Source organism: Pan troglodytes, chromosome 3 (assembly GCF_028858775.2).
Source record: "Pan troglodytes isolate AG18354 chromosome 3, NHGRI_mPanTro3-v2.0_pri, whole genome shotgun sequence".
Classification (NCBI taxonomy): domain Eukaryota; kingdom Metazoa; phylum Chordata; class Mammalia; order Primates; family Hominidae; genus Pan; species Pan troglodytes.
In genome coordinates this window covers 111,357,899-111,382,281 of record NC_072401.2, presented here as the reverse complement: position 1 = coordinate 111,382,281, position 24,383 = coordinate 111,357,899, and the positions used below count along the sequence as shown (strand labels likewise).

Genomic DNA, 24,383 nt, shown 5'->3' with positions numbered 1-24,383 from the left:
ACTTTCTGGAAAATAACCATACGCTGTGATATATTAGAAACACCTTTACTTCCATTCAACAGTATAATTGCTTAGTACTTACTTCATCACATTTTCATTGATTCTTTCTGTACAGTTTTCAGCAGTATTTGTTTACAAAGGAACACATTTTAATTTGTTGTCATGTGGTTTTTCATGTATTATTTTAGCAATATTTTACCACCACAGGAAGCAGGAAGAACAAGTGTTTCACCAATAATATCAGGCTTTTCCTCTTTTGCCGTAATGTAAGAAACCTCAAGAGAGGCTTCTGACTTTTTTCATTAAGCTTAGTAAATAGAGTCTTCTTAACTATCATAACTCTGAACACAACTGTAAAAATTATAAAAAATCATTTTCAGATCCTGGATACTCATTTACAAATATCTTGCTTGTCCTGATGGCTTCATGTTACCACTAGCTAACATCTTCCCAGGTACACTTTACAGTTTTTGTGAGGTTTGTCGCTAATAATAACAATTGTAAATCCATTTTTCAGGCTGTCTTCTTGTTAATTTCTCTTTTTAACTTTTTTTGGTCAGATCTATGGAGATTTACGTTGCTTTCAGCTCTTACATAGCCAACAAAAAGCTCATCCTAGGAATAAGAAAGGTGTCAAGCCTGCCCTTTCCTCATTATTCTCTTAGGTTTGCAATATTAGTGTTGTCTGCAATCTTTAGTTTCTTTGTAGGAAGGCGTCTGAGCCACTTGTTGAATTTTGTAAGGGTTAGTTTTGATAAAACCAAATAAGAGGATCCGTAAGTCATCAAGTAAACTGCTGACGAGCTCTGGAGCCCCATTGCCCTGTCAGGGATCCCTGTGTATGTGGATCAGTGATGTCTCCACTGTCAGCCCAAGCACCTAGCATCCAATAAATACTTGCTGACTTGATTTGAGTTAATTCATGGATGTAATTTATATAAAAGGAAATTTCATTTATTCAATCCTACTTTCAAAGTGCTTTCAACATAGAGAACTAGATATATTAAGAAAGTTTTCCTAAACCGACTTAAAACTATTAATTTTTTTTGGTAGAAAGAACTAATAAAATCATTACATTGATGGACTTTCAACAATCAGTCTTGGGAGGTGTCATGTGCATTGTAAATTTCACAGAATAAGAGTCTAGGGTCCTGAGCTATATTCTCATAGGACCTGAGAAGCTACTTCATCTGTCTGGATCTCAGCCTCTCATCCATAATAAGAAGCAGTTGGGCTAAATGATCTTGAAGGTCCTTTGTAATCTGACATTTATCAATTTAATTCATATTCTATATGCACTAAAAAATTCAATAACTTTCTTTTTTGTGGCACTTTGGCAAGGAGGCTTAAACTTGTAGTAAATTCCTACATAAATATTATTCACCTTAACCTCTACTTTCTGTGAATTGTTTCCTTCTTTGTTTCTTGGAACTTCAAATATGAAATCAATAATGTGTCATAGGCCAGGCGTGGTGGCTCACACCTATAATCCCAGCACTTTGGGAGGCCAAGGTGGGTGGCTCTCTTGGGCCCAGGAGTTCAAGACCAGCCTGGGCAACATGGCGAAATCCTGTCTCTACTAAAAATACAGAAACTAGTTGGGTGTGCTGGCGTACACCTGTAGTTCCAGCTACTTAGGGAGCTGATGTGGAAGCATCACCTGAGCTCAGGAAGTCAAGGCTGCAGTGTGCCTTGACTGCACCATTGCCCTCCAGCCTGGGTGACAAGAGCGAGACCCTGTCTCAAAAAATAATAAAAATAATTTAAAAATATGTCATCATGAGTCCTACTAAATGAAGTAAAACAATAACTTAAATAACTTCCCCCTAAGTGACACTAAACACTCAACTTTCTAAAGGAATTCTAAAAATTAATCTACTGATTAAATCTATAACAAATTTATTGGAGGTACAAAATTTGGTGTAAGTCTCATTTATACTGAATACAATTATCTTCTCTCTTTTTTAACCAGCTTTAAATTTAGTTTCTCAAATCGCAAGGATAAACACATAAATATTTGCCTATAGATACTATATCCTGAGTGTTCTGGACAAATAGATAAAAATGAGGTAAAATTAAGAAGTGTCGGCGTATTGCTATTTCCTGAGCCGAGTTTCACTGTTCTCATTAATCCTACACGGGTCATTAAGTTCTGGGCCCTACCTATATACATATATACCTATAGGTACAGCTATATAAATATACAGAAAAAATATTTTATATAATTCTCTTGAAGACATATGTAACAAATAGCAAGATTAACTATTTAAAAAAATAATTAATGGGGAGTTTTGTCACATGTTAGGATAATAAAAAGGATAATTTTTTAAAAATCACAAAGAACCTGCTGGTTAAGATGGTTTTTAGGACTTAGCTCATCCCAGGAAACTGACTTCTCTAAGCATTGTTGAAAATTTGAAGAAACAGGTATTATAAAAATTATAGAAGGCAAAAATGTTTCTAATATGTCTCATTTATGGTTTTTGGTAGGGAGTAATAGCCAATATTTGCTGATAACTCACTGCGTCAGCTAAGATTCTAAGCACTTTACAAGAATTAATCCATTTAGTACTCATAGCAATCTAAGAGGTAGGTATTAACAGCTTGTATCAGCTCCAGAATTAGACCCTATCAATTTCAAAAGCTGAGGCCTAACATGACATGCCAGACATAGGGCGTTGACCAAAGATGAGAGAACTTCTTCTTGCAAAGTAAGGCAACAAGCAAGCGTAACACTAGAACCATCTGCCCAAAACTGCTCCATTTTTGCCTGTGTGACAAGATCAACCCACTGTATAAAGAACCAACCAGAATTCACTCTGCTTAAAATGTATCCTTTGTTTGAAAATGGCACTGCCTCTCTTGGAAGTAATAAACCCGGTAACTTCATATGTGTCAACATAGCTCATGTTAAAGAGGATGTCATGCGCTATGTATTTCTATTAGCTCCTGTCTCAGAAGACAACATGTCAGTATTGAAAGACAGTCACTTATCCTCTTGTAGGTAGGTGTCCATGATTGTGTGCTTTTTAATGGATTGAAATCCTAGATGAACATTTTTCTTCAAATACCTCATTTTTTCCCACTTACATGAAATCTTTGCCATGATTCATTAGAATAACCAGGAGAGATAAAAGTTCCAGTAGGTTTTTCAAATTTGTCTTCCAAAAAATAATAAGCCTTTTGATCCACTTAGAGCATTGACCATTCTAAACAATGTTGCTTGAATCTAAAAGATATAGTGGGTAAATTAACATTAATGACAATAACCTTTGCAATTTCCCTGCACACCAAGGAGAAGTTAATTTCCTTTGTGTTGAAAATCTTCCAGTAAACAGAATAATTATGCACTTCAGAGGAAGGGAGAAAAACACCAGAAGACCCTTGGTAGCTTCAACACTTTGGCATGTTTTTAAACCTCGTAAGGGAAGGCCTGGGCTGGAAGAGCAGAGGATTGGTGTCAACCGGCATGTATTATGACAATGTTCAGTTTGACTAATCTGTTTTTGACCTGTTTATACAAGAATGGTGTGTGTGAAAAAGAAAGATCCTCCTTCAAGCTTTTAAAATTTTAACCAGAAAAGTGTTGGAGTGAATGAAATAAAGCACTATTTCTCAACTGATACACCACGTGCTGAAGAACAAGGCAGCTGCCGTGATGCTGTTGCGACTATCTGTATCCTAGCAACCACCTACCCACAGAAAGAACCACCTCATGGATGTAATTCCCTTACTGCACACAAAGTTGGACCATAGCACCCTGGGAAGTTAGTCTGAATGGAGGAAGGAGGCAGTGCTTTTCTCCAAAAGGACTCTTACATCACTGGGAAGAAGCTTTGCAAATAAATTAGTGCCTACCATGAATCACTGTCACAGCAGTTGGCTGGCTCTCAAATACCTTCACACACACACACAAATTCCAGTGTACTGAATGTCCTGGGAAATACTTGGGAAACCCAGACACTGAGAGGCATTAGTATGTTTGGTCAACTTGGGAGAATCAGAAAATCAAGTCAGAATAAAAAAAAAAAAAAAACAGATGCTCACACCAATTCAGATTCCAGACTTAGCAAGGAGGTCAACAGGTGATGAGAGTAGAAGTTTCTGCCTTGTATTTGGCTAAAACAACTGAAGTTTCTATACATTTGCTAATTCCCAGAATTGAGAAGAAAGCTCTGGAAGATACTGTTAAGAAATAGAACATCTCCTAAAGAAAGACATATTGACAAGCATTATTCCACAACTGCCTTTGGAAGTTATTAACTTTGGCCATATAAAACAAGAGAGTAAAACATTTTCAGAGATAATAAGATCTTTCAAGAAGCGTAAAGATCCCTTCTGTTCAGTGAAATTTTTTCTTCTTCTACACCTGGCAATAATAGTATTCATCCTTCCAGACCTGACTCTCAGTCATCTTGTCACGAGCCCCAGCAAACAGGACAGCTGGGAAGGGCCTGGGATGGCCGTGTGCACAGCCACCTCAGTGGTAATAAAGAATCTCTACAAAGTGAATCTAGTTCTTAGTTCACCTAATATCTAGGCAATACTTCCTTCATGGTGAACAATATTAGCATTCTGGAGGAAAGCACTGGCCTGTAGGCAAGAAGTAAATAGACAACGGGGACAATTACATTCCAATGGTCAGGATCTCTGTAGTTGCTGTTGTTGTTTCTGGTTCTTCTTAAAGTTAATTCTAATTCTCACATGAGAAACTATAACATAATAAGACTAATATTTTGTTTACTAGCTCTAGGATGGCCCAAATTTGGAGTAATAATTAAACTAAGCACTAAACTGCTTCCTGGAATTTAAAATTTCTTGAAAAAGATTTAGGAATCCTTTAAAAGAACGTGATTTCTTTCTTTAAAACTGACCTAGACCTTTCTGAGAGATTCCAGGGCCTGCCTCTCTTCTCCTCGCCCCATCAAGTGCTCTCCCCTGTTCTCCTCGACCTCTGGCCACACCAATGAGATAAAGTGATTTCTTTCTTAAAAACTGACTATTTTGAAAACGCTCTCCAATGCAGTCATTTCCAGCTATTGAGGATAGTTATTGAGTCTTTAATTGTTTTGTTTGCAATAAGTTTATAAAAACTACTTCTGTACAATAATTGCTAAAATAGCTTAGATCAGGCAATTTACATTGGAAAGTTGCTGGGTTCTCCTAGTTTCCTCTATTGTAATCAAAGTGACAAAAAGTTTAAGGACTTCGAACAGATTTTAGAAGACTTATTTTCCAGGTAAGAAATCTTTGTTACCTTTCATCTGAGGTTCAATGTTTGGCTTTTTAACTCTGTATGGATTAAAAAAAAACTTATAAATTCATCTATATGAATTTGTTAAATGAAACCTATGCATCAATGACAAAAATAAAAGACATTGTACTGATTCACAAGCCAAACTATTTGATGCTCCCAATAGCAGACCACTGACTGACTAGGGAATATTCTGAGCATACTTCTCTATTTACAGGTGTGTATCGTTTACACTTGACCTATCCAGTCAGTAACTACTAAATAAGGGCACATTTCTTTTTTATAGTGAAATTTTTTGGACCATGCCACCACAAGCAAATTGCTGGAAATTAGCCTCCTTCAAAATCCTTCCATCCTAGACCTTTCTGAGAGATTCCGGGGCCTACCTCTCTCATCCTCACCCCATCAAGAGCTCTCCTCTGATCTCCTTGATCTCTGGCCACACCAATGTGAGGCCACAGTGCTCCTGGAAGTAGTTCCCCCCTACCTGTCACTCATGTACCATTTCACCTGAGCACAAGTGAGATCAATGTCTAACTTTTACTAAAGTCCTCTTTAAGGATTGCGGATAAGGGAGGAGGACAACCTGTAGTATAACTCACAATCACTGGCCATGACCAGACCTGTTAAAGTCTCTTTTCAAGTCAGTGCCCTGCCTTACTTATGACTTATGTCCATCAAGCCAAAATAAAGGCACTCCCCAGCCCCGAAGTGCTGTAGTCCCTTCCCAGACTCAGAATACAGGACAGAGAGAGATATAGACAGAGAGAGAGACAGAGAGATGAGAGAGAGAGAGAGAGAGACAGAGAGAAGAGGAATGCATTCCTAATACCTGGGACTGCCTACAAGAATCTTCACTTCTGTCTCAAAATTAACATCTCCCATTGTAGAAGGAAAAGAAAAATGATTACTTTGAAACCAGGAGCCAGAAATTCTCAAAGGAGTACACAACTGTTTTTGTTTAGCAAAACACATCAGCGCACTGTTTAATAGTTTTTGAAGTTTTTTTCATTTAAAAAGGCAAGTCTCGGATATGATCAGAAAAGCAAAATTGGAGGAAGAAGAAATCTAAAATGTTCTGCAGAAGGATGTGGATGGTCTGAAGTAGATTAAGGAGGCCCAGGAAAGCGGCCAAGGTGCAGGTCAGTATCACTGTGGGAGAAAGAGGGTTTCGCTCATGTGGTGGAAGACTAAGGCCCAAGAAAAAGAGATGCCTGGCAAGTCCCTTCCACAGATGACATTGTGTCACTTTTAGGAACAGGAATGAAAAATGTTTTACTTTGTTGTTGGAAGTGCTGGGATGTAAGCAGCCCCTGCCCTTGCCCCAACCCTCCCAACAGCAAACCTTCAGGTAAAGTCTGTCCCCTCACAGCTCATAACAATTATTTCCTCGTTCTTTCAAGAAGTAAGTGAGACAGGGTGGTGGCTGGTGTGAGGTGGTGAAGTATGGGAAAGGGACATTACATGAGGGCAGTGAGACACACAGTAGATGAATCATTCAGTAGGAGGCCCAGAAGGGACACATAGCCTTGCCTTGCTCATCACATCCCCCACCTCCAGCATCTTCCAAGACAGAGGAGAGAGACACTGGGTTTCCTGGAACATATGATAGAGGTGCAGGTCACTTTAATTTAAATAGATGCTGAGCCCAGCAAGCCACAGGACTTGGGCATTTCTCAAACTCCAGGTCCCCCTCAGGAACATCATCTGGCCTTCCACTCCTTCCGGAAGAATCTCAGCACAACCACATGCATTTCTGTTTCTACCATTACACACTCTGAGAAAAGTCATTTGCTATGAATAACCCACCTTTACTTGAAATAAAAAAAAAAAAAAAAACACCACACCTAGCAATCAAGAGAAAGGAACAGAGCTTATAGTGAAGAAAAGGTAAACGTTTATTCTACCATTTCACTTATTTTCTAAAACTATCTTCCAAGGAGGGTGTATATCACAGAGGCTATGTAAGATGGTTTGCTATTGTGTAGAAAGAAAATATTAGATATATTATTTGTTGTGTAATGTTCATTACATACACATGTTCATGTGTACAGTGTACATATTACATGTATGTAATTGATAAGTAAATGTGTTTATTAGAAGCATATGCTTGGCCGGGCGCGGTGGCTCACGCCTGTAATCCCAGCACTTTGGGAGGCCGAGGCGGGCGGATCACGAGGTCAGGAGATCGAGATCATCCTGGCTAACACGGTGAAACCCCGTCTCTACTAAAAATACAAAAAATTAGCCGGGCGTGGTAGCGGGCGCCTGTAGTCCCAGCTACTCGGGAGGCTGAGGCAGGAGAATGGCGTGAACCCGGGAGGCGGAGCTTGCAGTGAGCCGAGATCGCGCCACTGCACTCCAGCCTGGGCGACAGAGCGAGACTCCGTCTCAAAAAAAAAAAAAAAAAAAAAAAAAAAAAGCATATGCTTACATTTTAATTATTTTACTGATGGAACGGAGTCTGGAGACTACTGATTTAATAAACCAACTGAGGCCAGTCGTGGTGGCTCATGCCTGTAATCCCAGCACTTTGGGAGGCTGAGGCGGGCTGATCACTTGAGGTCAGGAGTTCAAGACCAGCCTGGCCAACATGATGAAACCCCATCTCTACTAAAAATACAAAAATTAGCAGGTGTGGTGGCATATGCCTGTAATCCCAACTACTCAGGAGGCTGAGGCAGGAGAATTGCTTGAACCTGGGAGGCAGAGGTTGCAGTGAGCCAAGATCGTGCCACTGTACTCCAGCCTGGGCGATAGAGCAAAACCTGTCTCAAAAACTAAAAATAAAAATAAAAAACCAACTGATCACATGGGATTAATAGAAGCCCAAACCTCACCATCACACAATATCCCCTTGTAACAAACCTCCACATGTACACCTGAATGTAAAGTAAAAATTGAAATTAAAAAAAAAAGACAAAAACTAAAAGCTAAAAAACCTCCAACCAACCATACTACCCAAGGAATAATTTGAAATGGATTTTCATAAAGGCAGATTTGTAAATTATAAAGTAAGGTTTTTAATTTGCTTGAGCCAAATTATTAGTCTGTTTACTTTTGATGGAAACAATCAATTACTTGCTCTACCCTGAACACAAGCAACTTCTAAATTGAACGTCAAATATTTTGACAAGCTCAAATTAGCCCCAAAATGTAAATTAACTGAGAAAACTAATTTACCATTTTTATATGCTTTTAATAGCTTTAAAAATCCACAAGGGAAGGGTTCCACACATGGGCAAAAATATGCAAAAAACTGAAATAATCGCTATCAATTTCAAGTGGCTTGTTTTTGCTGCTGTTAAAATAAGATTATTACCGGTAAGAAACCTGACGAACAGAGTTAATTTGCAATGAATGAAATTTTTTATCAGTTGGTATAAGAAAAAGACAAACACCAGAGCCACAGTTTCACAAAGGTACTTACTCAAATCAAGTTGATATGTTCTTGTATTTTTAATAAACATTTCTTCTGATTACAAAAATATGAGTTATGTATTTTTAAATTATTTTGACTATAATTTTTAATGTTGTAGAACTATTATTGGGTTTTTCACTATGGCATTTTGTCATGTATAAAAAATGTTCGATGATTATAGGCGAAACCAAGCCACATTTAGAAAATACTATTACATTCATAGAAATAATTTTTAAAACAACAAAAACATTAATAGAATCTCAGGCTTATCGAGTGTTTATTGTATGCCAAGCTCTGTTTTGTGCACTTTACATATATTAACTCAGTGGTTCTAACCCAGGCTGTTGGTTAGAATCACCACATTAAAAAAAAACGAGGCCTAGATTCCACTCCCAGAAGAGACTCTGATCCAGACTGCCCAGGGTGGCCACCCAGACATTAGTGATTCTAATGTGCAGCCAGCATTGAAAATGAATACATTAACGCAATACTGACAAGAGTCCTCGGAAGAGGGTACGATTATCTTCATTTTAGGGTAAGGAAAATAACACACACAGTTCACAAGCAGCAGAAATGGGATTTGAATCCAGGCAAGCAATCTGTCTCCAAAATTTATGCTTCTTTACCACTAAGCTCAATGACCAAACACCACTGAATATTAGGAGGATAGTTTCACTGCTGTTAGAAAAAAAAAAAAATCGCATAACCCTGGCTGAAAAAACAGACAAGCTTCTGGTCTCAGAATTACTCTGGTTTGCACATGACTGGGACGCTGACCACGCCTTAGCCGGTACTGAAATCACTGATTTCACTGTTTACCACCAAAAGTGATAACTTAGTGCCACCCCAGGATCCCTCCCGCAGCTGGGAGGCTGTACTTCTTCCTTACCCTTTATTACCAAAAAAGTTCACATAAATAATGCAGGTACAGAAGCCAAACAGGAACAATTTCTTTTTCAACTGTTATTTGTCCTCCAGGGTAAATAGACTTGAAGGTTCAGAAACCACTTGCCAGCAGTTTTCTTTCCTGCTCTCCTCACCTGCTGTAGCTAAGGTAGACGCTAACAGAATACTCAGTTAAAAGGAGGGAGAGGGAGGGGAATAGAAAGAAACCTAATTGTGTTGCTATCACTTGGTTTATCCGGCTAGCAGTCACATGAGTAACAATCTTGCATAAGTTTACCTGAATACTGTTAGACCATAAAGCATTCTTCCTCCTGGGTCAGGTGGCTGCAGAGGTGATCTGTCTCAATGCCAAGGGCAAGAAATAAGGCAAGTAGAATTTAAATGAGGGAAAAATAGATGATGGCACCATATCTATTTAGAGAGGAGAAAGAAATACTATCCTCTGAAATGCACACAGTGACAAAGGGTGACCCAGGCAGTTATCAGCCAACATGAGACCAGGAGTGTAAAGTACAGGATTTAAACCAGTGACTTGCAAGAAATGAGGTAGCAGAGAGGCAGGGAGTTCCAAAGTGCCATCCACACATTCCACACTCCATGGATCTGTGCCGTGTCACTGCACTGTTCAAATACGGCATCTCATCGTATGACTTGATCAGAGATTTAGCCAAGACATGGAGCCCAAGAGGACATTTATTGAGCATACTCTGCTAAGCACCATGCTTTGGTACATGCTAGGTTATCTCATGTGATTCCCCGCAAAAAAATCCTAAAAGCAGTGGGCGAGGGTATTATTTCCCAGAGATATTCTAAAGTAACTCAGCTATTAAGTTGGTAGCATGGATATGAAATGAGGCTTGTTTGTTTCTAAAACCTGTGGTTCCTTCCACTCTGTGACACAGTCTCCCCAACTCATTGTTTCTATCCTGGGTTTCATGTTTATTGGGTACAACCTACCTCAATGAAGGCACTTCTGAGCCACCAGAGGTGGCAAGGAAAACAAGGCATAGACTTGCTTGCCAGCAGGAATCAGACTATTCTGAGATCCTAGAGCCATCCATAAAAGCTCATTTTTGTAATTTCTTGGGTTCTGCTTCAGCAACCTGGGTTCTTCTTTCCTAGCTTCTGGCTGCCTGATAGATCGGCCCAACCATCACCCCTCACATCCCATGCAAATGACAGTGCCCAACTCTAGATATTTGCCAACTACTCCATGGAAAATTCTCCCGCCCCAAAGAGAGTCCAGTCCATTTGACATAACTGTATACAAAAGTTTTACTTCTGTCTCCAACAGCTGAGTCTAAGGTTCATGGGGCCATTTTTGTCATTTGTCACCCTCTTTTTGTTGCTATTCTCTAGGACTATGTCATTAGCAGATCAGAGAAAGACGCCTCATTCATACACAAGAATTTGCTGAGTACACACTGTGGAAGCAGGAATGTCCTAGGTGCTGGGAACATAGAGATCACTAGGATTAAGTCTTTATTTCAAATACCCTAGAGTTCTGCTCACCTGTTACAAGGGGTGCTACCTGAGAACAGAGTCCAGAGATTCTGAGCAAAAGCACCTTATTTCCTCATCGGGAATTTCCTTAATGGGAGAGCCAGGACAGCAGCCTAGCTTTGGCAGTTTGGCTCCATTCTGCTCTCTTTATTCAAACTATTGCCTATTGTGTACTGTCTTCCATAGGTGTCTCTTCTGGAAACTGTACTGTGTTTTCCCCCTCAATCTACCTCTTTTTAAAAGCCAGATGCCATCTCAAAAGGGCAAGCTGATAAAAATGGAATGTCGGGGCAGCTCATACCCTCTCATCAACAGAGGCGGCTGCCGTGTCTAAGCAGCAGGTTGGAGGCCCACCCAAGGATTAAATAAATGAATTAACAGTTAGAGAGAGAATGTTTTTCAGGCAATATCCTTTGGCAGGATTGTAATTCGCATTCAGTCAAGCTCCCATTTCCCCTTGGCGAAAAATCCATTTAATATGAGAGGACAGTGTGGCTTATTTACCCATTGTCGTATTTGGCAGTTCTCAAAGTTGCAATGCACCTGTTACTAAAACTCCGGAGTTGTGTCAGAGCCTCAGAAACAGTAAGAGTGGGGAGAAAGTGAAGGAGGTTGAAATTGAAATTTAGGTTAATTTTCACAATTACCTTTGTTCACAGTTCCCTTCCCACTTTTCACTAATTTTTAGGAACTTCTGAATTCTTACAAGTTATCAGAAAGAAGGATTTTTTTCTTTGTGGCTTAAGAGTTTCAAACAGACAAACAAAAAATCAACCATCTGTTTCCCTAATTTCCAAGCCAATTAGCCAGGTGTTAATTACTCCTCTTGTCAGAGTAAAAGCTGAAGCTTCCATGAAATGTTCTGCTAGTTTAAAATGAGGCATATTCATTCACTTATACACAGAAGTACAGTTTGAGAGTTATGAATTTTTATAGTTGGTAGCAGATTAGCTCTAATGGCCAGTAAGAAAATAAACATGCATCAGAAAACAAAAATTAAGCAACTATACATACCCAAAGACAAACTTTTTTAAATGCCCAAGTATACCAGATTGAACCAACAGGGATGTGGGGGCAGTTTCCCGGAGACCTGGAGCTCCTTTTCATTGGAGTACTTACCCACACAAGTAGAATTCCCATTTCCTGCAAGAGTACCTTCAGGACAGCTCCAGTGCTGCGGTGCTGAGAGACTAACAAAACTAAATTTTGAAACTACTGGCAACAGAACGATAAGAGTGAGCAGCATAATCTTGATGAGTTTGAACTTTCAAAAGAAAACAGCTTGATTTTGCTGGAGCATGGCCCGGGCAAGGTGAGTATGATTGACCCCAGATGCGGCTGCCTGAGTGGAGGCCTCAGCCCTGGGGCATCTTTTACTCTCCTGTTGTGCTGTTGTCCTCCAAGCTCTTTCTTCAACTGAGAGACCTTCTGAATGCAGCCTGCCAAGGGAAGCCACAGGAAAGATTTCTTTATCTATGTTTCTTTGGAAGCCAGTAAGAAATACCTGACACCCTTATGACAAATTTCACAGAGTTTAACAGCCCTGCTCTGGCTGACTTCACTGTGACAGAGCAAGGCAAAGGCTTAGAGAGGAAAAAGAAAGGAAGAACTGATGGAAAGTTCCAGCCACAACCCTTGGATTGGTGCTGAAAGAAGAAATATGGAGATACGATTCCTCTCCCAACACAGTTTCTCTTTTTGAAAAGTGGAATGACTCAGCTTTGCTTTTTAAAGCTCTTCAGGCTCCACCTCCTTTCCTTTAGTGACACTTGAGTGAGCCTCTGTTTGCAAATGAGAATGTGGGCAATTCCTCCACACAGGAAAGCAGGGATGGCTGCCAAAGAGGAGATAACTCGCTACTCACCATAAATATCCTGGGCAGAACTGGGAGAGAGGAGTTGGGGGCTGTGGAGGTGCTCATGGTGAATGGCGGGAACTGCTAAATATTGGCTATGTTTTAATGTCTGGAAGGATGGAGACAAAATTAAACCACGCAGTATAAATCAATAATAAGCAGCACTGTTGATAGTTTGGATTGATAATAATTGATCATTCACATGAGCAATAGTAAAGATAGTTCACCTTCAGCCCATTATTTGAACGAAATGTCAATACCGGTGCACATTCCAGGAGCTTTATCTTATTTTTCTCTTTCTCCTGTATAGTTTATAGCGGAATTTGAAAGATTATTCTTTCCAAATCAAAGGGAAATCCCTGAGGCTAAATGAAGAGATACAGTATGCACAGACACCTTTTCTTTCAGCATGAGCATGATAAAACATCACGAGGGGCCAGGAGTGCAGAGAAAGGAGTGGATTGTTATTATAGGGACATTGGAAAAAATAAGCTAACAGTGCAAAGCTGGGAAGCACTGGAAATCCAGCACAGAGGAATGCTTTTCCTTCTAAGATAATTTAGGCTTTTTTTTTTCACATCTCTGTGATAGAAAATAAGAACTGGACGTATCTGTTAGCTGTCTCCTCAACCACTTTCTACTTGGAGCAACAGCGGTTATTTCTTCAGGAGTACAACTAGGGCCCAAAAATACCCAGAAGGCAAACAACTTATAGCAGATTTGATGCACGATGGAAATTTCTTCAGTTTACTCCATCCTGGAAAATGGACTTTCATTTAAGTTACCCTGAGGTAGTGTTCCAAGTGCTGGTCAAAAATGTACGTAAAAGCAATAGTCACAAAAACAACCGTCACACTAGTGAACACCCCATTACAGAGGAGAACAGACTAACTCTAAGCCTTTTACTCATACTTAATTATGTCCTGATTATTCTCCAAAGACTGGATCACTTTCCTGAAACAGCTTAAGTCAGGATTTCTCCTATTTCAGCCAGCCTCTGCCAGGCAGCTCTGAACCCTTACAGGAGAAACAGACCCTGGGGAAGGGGGAAAGAGAAGTACTTTAGGTGGTTATGCGGAATATTCCATTGCTTTCTGGACTGAGTCAGACTCAAGACTCATAATGAGCATCCTACAAATAACCTGCACTGACTCTTCGAGTTACTAACTTTATTAATAAGCTTCCCTTTCAGCACAATACATTGCCAGCATCCCAGATGACAGCAATGGAAGGGGCTTAGAGGACAATCAAGCATCACGCTGTGTCAGTGGAGTGGAGTGGAGAGAATGATATGAAGACAAACATGAAATGATCCACAGCTCTGTTCTGTTTGGATTTGGAATCTCTCATATTATTTTTGGTTGGAAAAAGGTTTGCTTTCTTAATTACATGTCACCTGGGCTAATGTTGTCATTAATGTTGAGTACAAGCTCCCTAGGAGATGACGGAGTCAACAGAGGTATAGCAGATGCTATGGCTGATGACTGATGATGAAAATCAATCGCAGCTAATTCATCATCTACAGTTGCCCAGATAGCAAAATCATAGGACAGAGCTACCCAACTAGGAAGGATTTACGGAGATATTTAATAAGTTTATATTCCAGCCGGGCGTGGTGGCTCATGCCTGTAATCCCAGCACTTTGGGAGGCCAAGGTGGGCAGATCACACTTCAGGAGATCTAGACCATCCTGGCTAACACGGTGAAACCCCATCTCTACTAAAAATACAAAAAATTAGCCAGGCGTGGTGGCACATGCCTGTAGTCCCAGCTACTCATGAGGCTGAGGCAGGAGAATCGCTTGAACCCAGGAGGCAGAGGTTGCAGTGAGCCGATAACACACCACTGCACTCCAGCCTGGGTGACAGAGCAAGACTCTATCTCAAAAAAATAAACAAATAAATAAATAATAAGTTTATGTTCCTACTTCTGGATAAAACTGAACCTTTCTTGCACTCAAGAAAGGTTGAAATAAACTCTTTATTTTAAAATTGACAAGAAATGCACTATAACTTATAGGTTTGAGCTGCCAAATATGTTTTAATTTCTGGAATTGAGTTAAAGTTAACGAATTCATTCATTAATTAAACAGCTATATATGATAGAGCACTGCCTGGAGTACAAGAAACAGAAGTCGTAGTCCTTAACATCAAGAGCTTGCTGAGGTTGATTAACAGCAACAACAGAGAGTATGAGTATGAGCTAATGAATGACCAGCCACCAAGTGTGTGACTGGTCACAAACTGGGTGTCAGGAAAGAAGGAGGGGGGCTGCAATGTACTTTGGACTACAGCATGCAGTGTGAAGCTCTGTGGAGTAATTAGGATGCCTCAGAAGGACATAGAGAAGGATAAGGGTCATGCTGACAGGATGTGGAACAGGAATGGACAAAAATTTTTTTTCTTATTTAATAGTTCCTTAGATCCTGAAGGGACACAGCTGGGTGGGGGAAACCCTGCTGGTAGGTCAGTAAGAAAGTTAGACATTAATAGCAAGGAGATAGCTCTGAATGGTTATAAGTGTGAGTGGACAGCAATAGCTGGAAGGGACTATTGGGACATATGTTTATGTGTGCTTGTCATAAAATTCTAACTTTTCCGATGAAATTTCCTCATTGAAACACAGGGCACCTAGTTCTCCTGGGTTATGTATTTACTGTGCTCAGCACCTCTTACTAATCATTGCCACCGCCACACCATCAACAGATTACTTCCTTAATTACAGCATGTCTCTTCATCATTCTCCCAGGTATTTTAGTTTCTAAAAATGTAAAGGTTTAGGGAAAGAATTCTGGATTTCCCAAAACAATCTTTCCCCACCCTTCAATTCTGCTCAACCTATAAGAAGTACAGTACCATTAAATGAAGATCACTTCAAGTGCTCTACAAGGCTTGACAAGAGAACTAAAGATACTGTAAAATGCATATAATGAAACACTACTTGCTGGAAGTAATGAAAATGCAAACCACTATTTGCAGCTCTTATTATATGTATAAAACTGTGAATCAGGCAGGGCACGGTGGCTCACGCCTGTAATCCCAACACTTTGGGAGGCTGAGGTGGGTGGATCACAAGGTCAGAAGTTCAAGACCAGCCTGGCCAATATGGTGAAACTCCATCTCTACTAAAAATACAAAACAAAACAAAAAACTGTGAATTAGTATCCTCTTTGCTTGCCACTCAAAACTGGAAAGATGTATAAAATAGATGGTGGAGAGAAAATATTTGAGTTGGTGACATATGGATTATTTCAATTTTAAATACCAGAGAAACAAAATAAATTAAGTTGCTTTCCTTTGGTTTTCCCAGCCTGATTTCTAATTAAGATGCATTCTTTTTCATTTTCATTAAAGTAAAATTTATATAAAGTGAACAGATCTTAAGTGTACAGTCTGATGAGTTGTGATACCTCAAACTGTCTTTTAAAAAACACCATTTTTGGTAGAAATTTCCAAGCATAGAACATTTCCTTTACCGTCAAAATTTTCCATATACTCCTTCCAGTGAATCCCGCTCATAGGTAACCATTGTTCTTCTTTCTCTCATCATAGATAAGTTTTGTCTGTTCTTGAACTTTATATAAAGGCAATCATACAGCACGTTTAACTTTGGGTCTTGCTTCTTTTGTTTAACATAATGTTTTTGAGACTCTTGTAGGTTGTGCATATCAGTACTTTATTCTTTTTTATTGCTGGGAAGTATTTTTGTATGAATATAGTACAATTTGTTTATTCTCTTGTTCATGAACCTTTGGATTGTTTCCAGGTTTGGCTCAATGAATGTTTTCATTTCTCAACAGTTAATACCTAATTACTAGTTCATAGGGTAGATATATGTTTAACTTCATAAGTAACTGCCAAATATTTTTCCAAAGTGGCTGTTCCATTTTATACTCTCTCCAGCAATGTATGTGAGATCCATTGTTCCATGTCTTCACCCACATTTGGTATTGTTAGTCTTTTAAATGTTAACTGTTTTTGTACATGTGACGTAACACATTGCAATTTTAATTTGCCTTTTCCTAAGGACTAATGGTATTGACCATCTTTTTTTGTGTTAATTGATCATTCATATATCCTCTTTTGTAAGACATCTGTTCAAACCTTTTGCCTATGTTTATTGTGTTGCTCAAAGTTTCATTATTGATTTGTAGAAGTTCTTTATATATAATCTAGATTCAAAATCTTTGTCAAATCTTTGTGTTACAAATATTTTTTCTAGTTTGGGGCTTATGTATTCCTTTTCTTTTTCTTTTTCTTTCTTTAAGAAAAGGTCTCACTCTATTGCCTAGGTTGGAGTATAGTGGCACAATCATAGCTCATTGTAACATCAAATTTCAAGCAATCCTCTTGCCTCAGTCGTCAAGTAGCTAGGATTATAGGTGCACACCACCATGTCTGGCTAGTATTTTTATTTTTTGTGGAGATAGAGGTCTCACTATGTTGCCCAGGCTGGTCTCAAACTCCTGGCTTCAAGCAATCCTCCCACATTGGCCTCCCAAAGTGTTGGGATTACAGGCATAAGCTGCCACACCTGCCCTCTATTTATTTTCTTCATGGTGTCTTTTTTTTTCCAATAGGTTTTTGGGGAAGAGGTGGTGTTTGGTTACATGAATAAGTTTTTAGTGGTGATTTCTGAGATTCTGGTGCACCTGAGCAGTGTACACTGTACCCAATGTGTAGTCTTTTATGCCTCATATCCTTCCCACACTTCCCCCAGGTCCCCAAAGTCCTTTGTATCATTCTTATGCCTTTGTGGCCTCATAGCTTAGCTCCCACTTATGAGTGAGAACATACGATGTTTGGTTTTCCATTTCTGGGTTACTTCACTTAAAATAATGGTTTCCAATTCCACCCAGAGTGTTGCAAATGCCATTATTTCGTTCCTTTTTATGGCTGACTGGTATTCCATGGTATCTATGTACCACATTTTCTTTATCCACTTGTTGATTGATGGGCATTTGGGCTGGTTCCATATTTTTGCAATTGCAAATTGTGCTGCTACAAGCATGTGTGTACAAGTGTCTTTTTTGTATAATGACTTTTTTTCATCTGGGTAGATACCAAGGAGTGGAATTGCTACATCAAATGGTAGACTTACTTTTAGTTTTTAAAGAATATCCACACCTGTTTTCCATGGTTTACATTCTCACCAACAGCATAAAAATGTTCCCTTTTCACCACATCCACTCCAGCATCCAGTATTTTTTTATTACAGCCATTCTTATAGGAGTAAGGTGGTATCTCATTGTGGTTTTGATTTGCATTTCCCTGATAATTAGAGATGTTGAGCATTTTTTCATATGTTTGTTGGCCATTTACATATCATCTTTTGAGAATTGTCTATTCATGTCCTTAGCTCACTTTTTGATGGGATTGTTTGTTTGTTTGTTTCTTGCTGATTTGCTTGAGTTCCTTGTAGATTCTGGATATTAGTCCTTTGTTGGATGTATAGATTGTGAAGATTTTCTCCCACTCTGTGGGTTATCTATTTACTCTGCCAATTATTTCTGTTGCTGTGCAGAAGCTTTTTAGTTTAGTTAAGTCCCATTTATTTACCTTTGTTTTTGTTCCATTTGCTTTTGCATTCTTGGTCATGAAGTCTTTGCCTAAGCCAAAGTCTAGAAGGGTTTTTCCAATGTTATCTTCTACAATTCTTATGGTTTCAGATCTTAGATTTAAGTCTTTGATCATCTTGACTTGATTTTTGTATAAGATGAGAGATGAGGATCCAGTTTCATTCTTTTGCTTGTGGCTTGCCAATTATCCCAGCACCATTTGTTGAATAGGATGTCCTTTCCCCACTTTATGTTTTTGTTTGTTTTGTCGAAGATCAGTTGACTGTAAGTATTTGGGTTTATTTCTGGGTTCTCTATTCTGTTCCATTGGTCTATGTGCCTGTTTTTATACCAGTACCATGCTGTTTTGGTGACTATGGCCTTATAGTATAGTTTCAAGTCGGGTAATGTGATGCCTCCTGATTTGTTCTTTTTGCCCAGTCTTGCTTTGGCTATGTGGACTCTTTGTTGTTTCATATGAATTTCATGATTGTTTTTTCTAGTTCTGTGAAAAATGACTGTGTATTTTGATGGGAATTGCATTGAATTTGTAGATTGTTTTTGGCAGTATGGTCATTTTCACAATATTGATTCTACCCCGCCATGAGCAGGGGTTTTGTTTCCATTTGTTTGTGTCATCTATGATTTCTTTCAGCAGTGTCTTGTAGTTTTCCTTGTAGAAGTCTTTCACCTTCTTGGTTAAGTATATTCCTCTGTATTGTATTTTTTTTCAAGCTATTGTAAAAGGAGTTGAGTTCTTGATTTGAATCTCAGCTTGGCCACTGTTGGTGTATAATAAGGCTACTAATTTGTGTACCTTAATTTTGTATCCTGAAACTTTGCTGAATTCATTTACCAGTCCTAGGAGCTTTTTGGATGAGTCATTAGAGTTTTCTAGGTACAGGATCATGTCATGAGCAAGCAGCAAGAGTTTGACTAGCTCTGGCTAAGACCATAGTGTCTTTTGATAAGCAGGTGATTTTAATTTTGATAAAGTTCAATTTATCATTTTTTTCTTTTGTGTTTAGCATTTTTTGTGTTCTCTTTAGTGGTGATTTGTGAGATTTTGGTGCACCCTTCACCTAAGCAGTGTACGCTGTACCCAATGGGAATTGCATTGAATTAATAGATTTTGCAGAAATCATAATAAATCATTCTATTTTTTTCTAGGTACTTTTGAAGTTTTTGCTTTTTGTGTTTGGGTTTGTGATTCATATTAATTAATGTTTGTATATTATGTAAAGTTGAAGTTGAAGGGTTTTTTTCTCTATTTAGATATTCAGTTGCTTCAATGTCATCTTATGAAGAGAGTTTTCTTTCCTCTTGAATCACTTTGACACTTACTGAAAAATCATTTGACCATCTATGTGTGGGTCTATTTTCAGACTTGATTTGTTGACTGCTTTGTCTGTCCTCATGCCAATACCATATGGTCTTGATTACTATTGCTTTGTAGTAAGTCTTTAAAATCTGGTAGGGTACATCCTCAGACTTTGCTGTTGTTTTTTTCAAGATTATTTTTGGCTATTCTTGGTCCTTTGCATTTCCATATACATTTTAAAAGTAGTTTGTTAATTTCTACCAAAAATTTCTTTTGGAGTTTTGATTGGGATGTCAATGAATATATAGTCCAATTTGGGAAGAACAATCTTAACAATATTGAGTCTCCCAGCCTATAAACATAGCATATTTCTCCATTTATATAGATCTTCTTTAATTTCTCTCATCAATATTTTTGACTGTTTAGTGTAGAGCTTTACACATCTTTTGTTAAATTTATTTTTGTTTTGTGTTTTTTGGATGCTTTTATGGATAGGATACTTCTATTTGTTTTATATTCCAATTTTTTGCTGGTGCTTTATATAAATAAAATTGAGTTTTGTCTATGGGCCTTGCATCTTTCCACCTTGCTAAAGACTTCATTATGTCTGGAGTTTGTTTATTGAGTCCAAAGGCTAATATTTCTCCCACAATACCAGAGGTAAAATAAAAATAATAGAATAAAATGCCTATCTGGGTTTTTCAAATATCAGCCACCTTCGTTTGCCATCATTCAGGACCCACCACAAGGAAGAAGACTGAGGAAGAAAAGCATTATCTAACCTTGATGAAAGTAGGCATTAACCCCATTTATGGAAGATAAATCTGAGGTTAGAAAAGTTAAAGAAGGCTCCACATGGTGACTCACACCTGTAATTCCAGCACTTTGGGAGGCCAAAGCAGAAGAACTGCTTAAAGCCAGGAGTTGGAGACCAGCCTGGGCAACAGAGTGAGACCCTGTCTCTACAAACAAATTTTTTTAATTAGCTGGGAGTGGTGGTGGTATATGTACCTATAGTCCCAGCTACTCGAGAGGCTGAGGTGGGAGGATCTCTTGAGCCCAGAGGCTGCACTGAGCTATGATTGTGCCACTACACTTCAACCCAGACAATAGAGCAAGACTATGTCTCAAAACAGAAAAGATAAGGAATTTGCCCAAAGTCTCACAACCGTCTCTAGTACATGAACCTAAAACACACTCTTTTTTAAGGTTTATTTTATTTCACTAATAATGTTATAATGAGCACCCATTCCCCCATGCTTGCTCCTAAGACCATCCCATCCATTCTTCCTGGTTTTACCAACTTATTTGGTGTTCCCCTGCATTTAAAATTCCACGTGTAAGGTATATCTGGCTGCTGCTGAATGCCATAATTTGTGTTGTTTGAGAAATGAAGTATTCTTCTTCAGTGATCCATAAAGATGTCCCTGGAGATAATAAGAAAAAGAGGCAGCCATGAAATTAAATAAACAGATGCCCTGATCTTCAAGGAAGTTTAAATCAGTACTCAAGACTGGAAAATCAAATAAGAATGTAAGAAAAGAAAACAACCCCAAGAATGAATGCAAGTGAGTGTCTTACTTGTGGAATAGCCAATAAATGGTGTTATTCCCAATTTTACACAAAGATTTTAAGTATTTTGGAGGGAGAAGAAAGAAAGGGATTTAGCCACTTTTGCTAAGACTAAAAGTCATCATGAGGCAATTTTAAAAACACCAGATCTCAGATCCTGTCACCTGATTTAAATCCATGTCATGGAAGGGATCTATTCTCTCTGACATCACCTATGGCTCCAATTTCCCTAAGTGCTATCACATGTATATTTTAGCCATTTCATGAAATGCATCTGCTAAATCAAGAATAATAAAACAATGCAACTCTGGCACTGTGCAGATGAAATCACTTATGTAAGGTATTTTTTAAACTATACCTCAGAATCTGACTGCTTTATTTATTAAGAGGAAAGTTATGTTGTTTCCAAGAAGTTTGGGAACCAGTTGTAATTTTCTTTTCTTTTTTTTTTTTTTCTTGAAACAAGGTCTCACTCTGTGTTCCAGGCTGGAGTGCAGTGGAGTGCAATCACAGCCCATGACAGCCTCAACCCCTGAAGGACTCCTCCCGCCTCAGCCTTCCAAGTAGCTAGGACTACAGGCACATGTCACCTGGCTCATTTTAAAAATATTTTGTGGAGATGGGGTTCTCCATGTTGCCCAGGCTGGTCTCAGACTTCTGGGCTCAAGCAACCTTCCTACATCAGCCTCCCAAATTGCTGGGATTACAGGCATGACCCATCTCACCGGCCATAATCTTCATTTTTAATCCTCTCAAGTGTTGGAGATTATGAAGTAAAATGAGATCTAACATGCATATACACAAGTAAAATTACAGCCTCAGCCCTCTCATGTATGCTGTGGCAAAAAGAAGAATGGAAATAACCATACCTGAGGCTTGGGCCACAGTGTGTCCAAAATGTGACTTAGAGAAGAGGGGATCTACTTTAAAATTATGACCAAAGGGCCAGGTATGATGGCTCACACTTGTAATCCCAGCACTTTGGGAGGCCAAGGCAAGCGGATCTCTTGAGGTCAGGAATTCAAGACCAGCCTGACCAACCTGGTGAAACCCCATCTCTAATAAAAATACAAAAATTAGCCAGGTGTGGTGGAGGGTGCTGTAATCCCAGCTACACGGGAGGCCAAGGCAGAAAAATCGCTTGAAACCAGGAGGCAGAGGTTGCAGTGAGCCGAGATCATGCCACTGCACTCCAGGCTGGACGACAGAGCAAGACTCCATCACAATTAGAAAAAAAAATTATGACCAAAATGAAGAGAACTGAGGTTTGTGATTGCCTGGCCCATTCATAACATGAAGATTTTGGCACAATTGCTGGATTATATTCTTATTCTGTATGTTAAGAAATGATATATTTTATTTCTCACCAGTTGATAAATGGTTAGTTAATGTGGCACATATGTAGATCTTGTATCAAAATAAGTTTGACCTTTAAAAGCCAACTTGCATTTGGTATAGCCCTTCCAGCAAGCTATGTGGCAACACATTTTAGTCGTAAAAATATTCATAGGTGTTGACCATGTAATCTCACTCCTGGCAATTCTCCCTAAAGGAATAATCTCTCCACTATAAAAAGAAATTCTAATCATACAAATATATATTGCAATGTTATTCATAGTAGCAAACATTTAAATCCATTTTCAGTTACAATTAGCGAAACGGTTAAGACATTGTTATAAGAACATGACACAGTCATTAAAAGGGAAGTGTTTACCACAATATTAATAGAAAAAATACAAAATCATATCTAAACTACAATTACATTATTTTTTATTTTCATATACATGGATAAGAAACAGAAAAAAATGAAAATAGCTTATTTGAATAGGTAGTCAGATAATGGGCTTTTTCCTTTTTGATTTAAATTTTTGTTATTTAAAGTTGTAATTTTAGGCCAAGCACAGTGGCTCATGCCTATAATCCCAGCACTTTGGGAGGCTGAAGCAGGCAGATCACTTGTGGTCAGGAGTTTGAGACCAGCCTGGTCAACATGACAAAACCCCGTCGCTATTAAAAATACAAAAGCTAGCCAGGCGTGGTGGCGCACCTGTAATTCCAGCTACTCAGGAGGCTGAGGCATGAGAATTGCTTGAATGGGGAGACAGAGGTTGCAGTGAGCCAAGATCGTGCCACTGCATTCCAGCCTGGGTGACAGAGTGAGACTGTCTCAAAGCAAAAAAAAAAAAAGGCATAATTTTAATGAGACTTATGAAGCCATCCACTGACCTTCAGGTGAAGACACTGTATTCAGTTCTCTTATAGCCTAAAGCCCCTTCCCTCAAGTCTGCTGCCTATGATGGTGCTCCCCTGCCCTCCATTCTGATTCAGAAGTTTTCAGCTCTATCAGACCCAATTGCCCCACTAATATCCCAAAATGACATTGACAGATAATAACCTCCCTGCCCACATATTTTTAAAAAATCAACATAATTATTAATTGTATTATAAATGAGAAATAAAAAGAAAGTAAATCAACATATGTATATAAATATATAAATGTTTGGGCATGATTATACTAGGGAAGACCCATTGAAAGTGTCAAAAACTTACCAAGTTAGGTGGATCACTGTGAATTCAAAAGCTACCAATACAGATAGAATGAATTAACATCTCAAATACTATGACTGGTCTTGCCATCAGGGGCTCAACTTTCCAAAGGGTGAACAGCTCTTAGGAACAGTTCAAAACAAATCAAAGTACAGCCTTTCTTCCGTTTACATGGTGTCATAAAAGATTCCCTGTACCTAAAACCATGTAAAAAATACATTGTGTTTATATGTAAAAAGAGTTAGTCTCTAGGCTAGTAATTGTTAACCATGACTGCATATTAAAACAGCCCAGGAAGCCTTCAATGCTCCAGATGCATAGGACTCACCCCAGTCAGTTCAATCACACCTTCTGGGAGGGGGACCCATGAACCAGTGTCTTTGCGTCACCTGGAGCTGGTTATATGGGACTCTTAGGCCACATATAAGACCTGAAGAATTAGAATCT

General features: G+C 38.8%; 1 protein-coding gene across 15 annotated transcripts in view; it reads right to left on the bottom strand.

The window, feature by feature from the left end:
- The window catches only part of EGF (epidermal growth factor), a 101,296-nt gene extending 88,502 nt beyond the window's left edge, over positions 1 to 12,794 (bottom strand). For 11 of the 15 annotated variants that reach the window (XM_054683287.2, XM_054683289.2, XM_054683284.2 and 8 more), the window contains exon 1: positions 12,204 to 12,794. In XM_054683287.2, the coding sequence (XP_054539262.1) occupies positions 12,204 to 12,330 (127 nt within the window). In that variant the 5' untranslated portion in view covers positions 12,331 to 12,794. Of the gene's footprint in view, positions 1 to 3,090; positions 3,230 to 9,858; positions 9,891 to 12,203 lie in introns of those variants that run through there. The other 4 variants (XM_054683288.2, XM_054683291.2, XM_016952029.4 and 1 more) reach the window with 3 other exon arrangements.
- Positions 12,795 to 24,383: the final 11,589 nt, after the last annotated feature.